The sequence below is a fragment of the Clupea harengus genome, chromosome 24, assembly GCF_900700415.2.
Source record: "Clupea harengus chromosome 24, Ch_v2.0.2, whole genome shotgun sequence".
NCBI classification, from domain to species: Eukaryota; Metazoa; Chordata; class Actinopteri; order Clupeiformes; family Clupeidae; genus Clupea; species Clupea harengus.
In genome coordinates, this window is record NC_045175.1 from 15,429,381 (window position 1) to 15,436,880 (window position 7,500).

The following is a 7,500-nucleotide window of genomic DNA, read 5'->3' on the forward strand; positions in this document are numbered from 1 at the left end:
CTGACACCCTTTCAGGATGTGCGGCACGTCCTTCCCGATCCTGTGCAGTGTTCTTGGGAAAAAAAATGCTCCCTGTTGTTCTTTTGTTATTGACATTTTTCATCCCTCTTTTTTCCCAATTAAAGGTGTAATGTCTGTCGTCTATTGGGACACTGCTTCCTCCGTTAGCCATACGCTACATTTACATTTAGTCATTTAGCAGACGCTTTTATCCAAAGCGACTTACATATGTGCGACTTACAATGTATACACATTTTACATTTACACTGATGGCACACTGCACATCAGGAGCAATTAGGGGTTCAGTGTCTTGCTCAAGGACGCTTCGACAGGGAATCGAACTAGCAACCTTCTGATTACTAAACGACTTCTCTACCTCCTGTACCACTGTCGTCCCACTAGGTAGATGGATGATGGCGCTGTGTTTTCTACGGGCGGGATGTCTTTAAAACATTTTTTTCAAAGGAATCAAAGGGAAAATGGGACCGTAAGCCTCTCCCCTGTGAGAGTCTGTTATGAACCTAAAGTGGACGCATGGGACTTCTTCTCTCTTTTTCTTGGAAGACAAGGTACATGTTCAAAGGGACAGGGAAAATGTGTCCTCCTTACCCACTGAAAGCATTCTCCCTGAGAGTCGTGGTTGTTCTGAAGTGTGTGTGTGTGTTTTTGTGTGTGTGTCTGTGTGTGTGTGTGTGTGTGTGTGTGTGTGTGTGTGTGTGTGTGTGTGTGTGTGTGTGTGTGTGTGTGTGTGTGTGTGTGTGTGTGTGTGTGTGTGTGTGTGTGTGTCTCTTGTCTCTGTCTGTCTGTGTCTGTGTGTTTGCATACATAATACATAAAAGTAATCAGACAGAAAATGCAATGATAAGATGTCACTGAGTACAACTAGGAACCTTGAGGGACTTGGAGTGTGTGGACATGGAGAAACATCTGAAAAAAAAAAAAAAAAACTGTCTAGCCACTTAAGAAAAGATATCAACAAGAAGGAAAAGTCTTATGTTTGTTTGGGTCAGTGGGTTGGTTACGGTTATGTTAGGGTCTTATTTACTTTAGGGTCCACTTTTGGGTGGATTGGCAAAACACAAGCACTCTGACAGAAAAGTGAAAAGCTTCCCTTAGTGCACAGAGTAACTTAAGGGATTTTAGTGTGAGTGTGCGCGTGTGTGTGTGTGTGTGTGTGTGTGTGTGTGTTTGTGTGTGTGAAGATGTGAGAAAAACAGCCTAAATTAATCTGTGAAATAAGCCAATAGCTTCTTTCAGATCATGATGGACTCTTTACTGTATGTGGACACCTCAGTATCACTAAGGCCATTCGACTCAGACAGAGTGTGTGTTGGTCTTTTTGTTTATTTACTTTTGCACTTTAAAGGTGCAATATGCAATATGAGTTTACTCATTCACGCCCCCAAAAAGCATAATTTGATTTGATTTGAGAGAAAGAGAGAGAGAGAGGGGGGGGAGAAAGAAAGAGAGAGAGAGATAGAGAGAGAGAGAGAGAGGGGGGAAGAAAGAGAGAGAGAGAGATAGAGAGATAGAGAGAGAGAGGGAAAGAAAGAGAGAGAGAGAGAGGGGGGGGGGGAAGAAAGAGAGAGAGAGAGAGGGGGGAAGAAAGAGAGAGAGAAATAGAGAGAGAGAGAGAGAGAGAGAGAGAGAGAGAGAGGGAAAGAAAGAGAGAGAGAGAGAGCAGAGTGGAATGGAGTGTAGGGAGAGATGAGAAGCATCTGACTGCTGCCCACACACAGCAATTACAGGAGTAGAGAGTCATCTAATGAGTCATTATGCAGATACTAGCCCTCTGACCTGAGGGAAGGAGAGAGTGAGAAAAAGAGAGAGAGAGAGAGAGAGAGAGAGAGAGAGAGAGGGAGAGGGAGAGAGGGAGAGAGAGAGAGAGAGAGAGAAGGAGAGGGAGAGAGATAGAGAGAGAGAGACAGAGAGAGAAGGAGAGGTGAAGAGCAAGCACCACTTACAGAGTGTGAAGAATCAGCGCACAGTCAGACAGATACACATTCTATTTCACAAACACACACGCAAGCGCACACACACACACACACTCACAAGCACAAACACTAGACACATGGTCACACACACACACACACAAGCACAAACACTACACACACACACACACACACAGAGGGTCGAGGCTGAAACACACACACACACACACACACACACACACACACAGAGAGGGTCGAGGCTGAAACACACACACACACACACACAGAGAGGATCAAGGCTGAAACACACACACACACACACAGCGAGAGGGTCGAGGCTGAAACAATGACCCCATTATGTAATTTCACTCCTGCTGAGAGGACACTCATTTTCACCCAATCAGCGGACGATGCCTTCCTCACTGTTTTTTTTTTTTATTATTATTATCTTCCCCTACTCTCATTCCATGGTTTCATTCAAAGATGTAAGCCAGGCTACACCTTTTCACTTGGCCTTTACCCTATTCACCTGGCACCTACTTTCTCAAAACTCACAGTGCACACTCAGAACATCGTGTCTTAGATGCAATGTCTCACCTAGAACACAGAGAAAGAAAGAGATACAGAGCGAGAGAGAGAGAAAGAGAGAGAGAGAGAGAGAGAGAGAGCAGAAAACGAGGTAGACAGAGAGGGAGTCATAATCAAAGACGGCGCCTTCCCTCGTCTGAAAGGAGACGCCGCGGGAGGCCAACCCTTGCAAAAGGGCAGCCTTGGGGGCACTAAAGCAGATGGAGAGAAGGAGAGACGCCCAGTGCAAAATGGAGGACAGAGGGAGGAGAAGGAGGGTGGGAGGCAGTGGCGGCTGAAACAGAGTGTGAAGTATAAAACTGTGACCCTGTGGGGCACTGTGGCACAAGTCAATAAGCCCCCCATTTACGGGCTACAATGCCCGCGGGACACAGGTTCGAATTCCGGCCTGCTGTCGTTTCCTGATCGTCTCCCCATCTCTTCACTCCTTCTCACTTCCTGTCCAAAATACTTCACTGTCCTATCCAAATAAAGGCTAAAAAAAGCCCATAAAAAAATCTTAATATATTTTTTTTTTAAACTGTGACCCTGAGAAAGCCAGGAGGCTCCGGCGGCATATCCCACCCACCCCAATCCCCCTGAAAGACATAAAATAAGTCCTCGAATGGTGACTTCTGATGAATTAGACATCAAATAAGCCCTCGAATGGTGACTTCTGATGAATTAGACATCAAATAAGAATGGTGAATGGTGACTTCTGATGAATTAGTCATCAAATAAGCACTTGAATGGTGACTTCTGATGAATTAGGGGGAAACACCTTGAGACTGACTAATTATGATTAACGACTCCTCTACCTCCTCACTGGAGATACTGTTGGCAGTATGCAAAACTACAGCTGATGGCAAGACAATGTCTGTGGCTAGACTGCTGGTTGAAACAGAGTATAAAGCCTAAAATAAAGAAAGGAAAATTTGAGAAAAAAAATAAGCCCTTAAATGGTGACTTATGGTGAATTTTAGGGAAACACATTGACCAAGTGAGACTTAAAAATGATGAGACTTGCCTTCAACAGATTCACGGTATCACATATTACTGCATTCAAGCATTACATGATCATTGATACAGTACCCATTTTAAACGCTTGTCAATGTTATATTGTTCCTTTAAGTTTAAAGCAGCAATACGGAGGTCTGTTCCAAAACTAGTAAGCTAACTACCTAAAAGGCATGCAAAAACCTTGCAAACACCACCAACAGCCCAGCTGACACTGATAGAAGCTTGCCAACACACTAACTGGTGTCTTTTGGCAGTATAGCTGGCAATGTCATGCGTGTGAAAGCTTTTCTTCCATTTTTGCAGGGTGTTCCAGCTCGTTGCACAGAACTACATATGGCATATCTTGGATGGCTAGTGGGGAAGACACAGGTGTTTCTGTCCATCACATGACCATATGCTATCAAAATGAATTTGAGGATAGTAACAAAACTAGTGGTAAATCCATACCTCAAAAAGTTTCAAATTGTTGCATAGTGTTACTTCAACTATTTTCAGGTTCCAGCACAGGCCACCCAGAACGGGGGAATGGCGTTATCTGGAGACCCCTAGTTTAAATGAACTAGCCGCCCCTGACGCACGCCCAATGGAAAATGCTTCTGAGCTTTTCTCTTTGTTCCACCTCTAAAATACACATTTTTAACCTCCAGAAGTGTGTATATATCTGGCTTAGGGAACCATCGTAACAGTTTAAATCCACGGGTGTCATTTTTTCGTATCTGTGATTTTTTTCATTAAGCATTGCTTCATCTGCTTAAATGGACGAGGCGCCCCTGGGAGGGAGGAGGAGAATAACTGGGTTACTGGGGTTTTGCAGACAATGGTGCCAACGTAATGGACGTGCTCTCATTGTCCATGCAGCTGCACACACACACACACACACACACACCTGGTTGGTCCTTTAATGCCTATCATTAACATGTTCACAACCCAGACAGGAGATTGTGTCACCGTGATTCAGTTTCCAGCAGGTCTGATTTTTTTTTCGCCTGCTGACTCTTAACTGCGGAACACGTATGCCACTGAACTGTGCATTGTCCGGTAAAAATTGAGAAATGGTGAAATGTAACAGGGAAACCCAGGTACATTTACTAACATGTATGCGGTGCTGTACCCCCTTCACTGACGCACAGTCCCTCTTCTGCTTAATGTTAAATTCTAGGTCGCGACTCGCTAAGGAGTAGCAACGCCAGTTTTAACTTTACAATAATGTCGGGCCGTTGACACACCTCTATAATAACTGTAACTTAAATGAAAGCATCCTTTGTTGCTGTATTAGCTTAGTGTGTTACATTAAAACCGGCTGAATTTGTTACCTGGCAACATAATGAAAGTTATGCTAACTTAAAAGGAAAATATGTCAGGCTTATGTTAATTCATCAGTCACGTATCGTGCTTTGTTAACTTAACAGTTAAGTTACTTTTAAACATTGCCAAACTTCAGTAACTTACCTGGCGGGGATCGCGGTCTTGTTTCTTTCCTGGAAACTTTACTTGTTGATTTGCCTGGGCTTTCCATGTTTCGGCTAATAAAAGCTACTGTTCGCTAACTTACTTAGTTACACTTCAAGATATCCAAGTCCTTTGTTAGCAGGCAAATAAACGAAGTATTAACACATTGTTTCTGATACTCAGTGCAATTCACCGTTTCATGTAAACATCTTCCAACACTTTTCAGTTCAGTTTGTGGCTAGGAAACTTGCTAGATAGCATAGTTGACAAAATAGGTTAGCTGGGTCTGTGCGTGTGTACATTCTCCACAGCTTGTATCCATAGCAACAGACGCGTCCACAAAATGCGGCACGGGTGAACTGGGGTCTCATATTCACATGGACGCCACACCAGAACAACAGAAGGGTGAAATACACAGATACAAATCTAAGGAGAAACTTAGATAGCACTAACGGTATTGATACATGCCATCAAGCATGACTGGTACATTCTAAAGAGATTTCAAAAGATAGGACTAAATGCAATCTATTACCCTATGACTGGTAGATATGTATACATGTACTGTATATAGGGGGTTAGTTAACAACCCCCCATAAATAAGTATGGTACTTCACCTTTTAATAAATAGACATACACATACTATGACAACATATATATATATATATATACTGTATGTCTATTTATTTATGTATCTATCTATCTATATAACTATAACTATATATGTATGCTGTATATATATATATATAGATAGATAGATCGATAGATAGATAGATAAATAGATAGATAGATAGATAGATAGATAGATAGATAGATAGATATACTGTAATTATTGATTGATTGAATGACTGGTTGATTGATTGTTTGACTTCTAAATCATTTTTTTGTGAAACATTAGCCTAGAGAAAATGAGAAATGCAGGTTAAAAAAACAATGATAGCAGAAAATCCCTGTAGCTGTTTCAAAACTAGTATTTTGTGGATACTTTAATGAAGTGATGTTAATGTGTTAACGTAACTGTTTATGCTATGTGATGGCAAACAACAGAACGTCCCCCCCGTCTTATTATTATGAACACACAGCCCTTTTGTAAAGTGGCACGGAGTCCGTGAAAACGTTATGTTCCCTCTGGGTACACAGCTAGCGTTGAGCACCTGTCAATCATCCCCGAAGTCCAGTGTTTGCCAAACCAACCAGAGTGCAGGGAGTGACGTGTGGAGACTCGGTGGAGGGTAGTCAGCTAGGGTATATAAACGCTTCGGTGGTGTAGTCAGCTAGTGTGACAGAGAGCGTTCGAGAGAAACAGACCGAGTCTGGGAGAGCGAAGGGCCAGGGCGAACCGCACTGGGACGCAAGCCCCCAGGGAAACTGTAACGAATCAGCTCCAGTTATTGCACCCCCTCGCAATAAACACAAACCTGGCCCATGGAGCTGAAAGAAGCAGTCATAGGAGGAGGAAGCGGAGTGTGCGCAGCCGCGGGCTCCTCCAAGGTACTCCTGGCTTACAAGAACGCGACACAGCATCTTAACGCGCCGGGACTCAAGGTGTCCAACATCTCTAAAGCCGGTATGGGGATCCTAAAACTGGCCACGTCGCAGTGGAAGCACCAGGAGAAAAAAGCGAGAGCCCGTTCCTCCAGCGTAGGAAACAGGTACACGTCCTCCACCGAGCGCAGCCCATGCAAGCGATCCGCGTTGGACCAGATAGCAGCACTGGTGGTAAATGGGCAGTCGCGGTTACAGCAGCTGGCGCAGGAGCCGCGTCAGGACGCGTCGTGCTCCAGCAAACCACAAAACTGCCGGCGCATCGTGGTGCTGGGAGCGCCAAAGGTCGGCAAGACATCAATCCTGCGGCGCTTCCTCCAAGACGGCTTTGACGAGCAGTACGAGCCAACGTCCGAAGACTTCCACCGAAAACTGTACAACATCCGAGGGGAAACGTACCAGATCGATATCCTTGATGCTTCTGGGGAGAGAAGCTTTCCCGCAAAACGCAGGCTCTCCATCTTAACCGGTGCGTAAAGAGAGACGCTAAATTAACATTTCCTTTTTATCAGGTAGATTAACAGCACTTTCAAAAAATCAGTTCCTAAAATATGAATAGCTTTATCACATTGTGTATGTACATTTGGTAGTATGAACATTTGAAGAATGGAGGTGACAAAAGGCAAAATAGGAGTATATTCTGTCAGAGGCGTGTTTGGATGTTCTGATTAATAACTTGTCTCTCTCCTTCTTCCCCTTTTCTTCGTTCTGTTCTCTCGTGCAGGCAACATCTTCCTGCTTGTGTTCAGCCTGGACGACCGCAACTCTTTCGAAGAAGTGCGCGCACTGCGCGCAGAAATCGTGGCAGCTAAAACAGCCCAGATCAAGTCCAAAGAGCGCGCGCGGGTCCCCACCGTCGTCTGCGCCAACAAAGCAGACCTGTCCGAAAACGAGTGGGCCATATCCCGCGACGAGATCCGGGAAGTGTGCGGGGACGACTGTGCATTCTTCGAGACCTCCGCCAAAGACAACATGAACCTCGAGCAGGTGT

General features: G+C 44.4%; 2 protein-coding genes across 2 annotated transcripts in view; one reads left to right on the forward strand and one right to left on the reverse strand.

Moving 5' to 3' along the window:
• LOC122128760 (MYCBP-associated protein-like) overlaps nt 1–5,448 on the reverse strand; it is a 28,410-nt gene extending 22,962 nt beyond the window's left edge. Inside the window, exon 1 of the mRNA XM_042703511.1 lies at nt 4,968–5,448. Coding sequence (XP_042559445.1) covers nt 4,968–5,034 — 67 coding nt within the window. The 5' untranslated portion in view covers nt 5,035–5,448. The remainder of the gene's footprint in view (nt 1–4,967) is intronic.
• A 372-nt stretch (nt 5,449–5,820) lies between these two features.
• LOC105892856 (dexamethasone-induced Ras-related protein 1-like) overlaps nt 5,821–7,500 on the forward strand; it is a 2,265-nt gene continuing 585 nt past the window's right edge. The window contains exons 1-2 of the mRNA XM_012819176.3: nt 5,821–6,978; nt 7,234–7,500. The exon at nt 7,234–7,500 is cut by the window's right edge and continues 585 nt beyond it. Coding sequence (XP_012674630.1) covers nt 6,390–6,978; nt 7,234–7,500 — 856 coding nt within the window. The 5' untranslated portion in view covers nt 5,821–6,389. The remainder of the gene's footprint in view (nt 6,979–7,233) is intronic.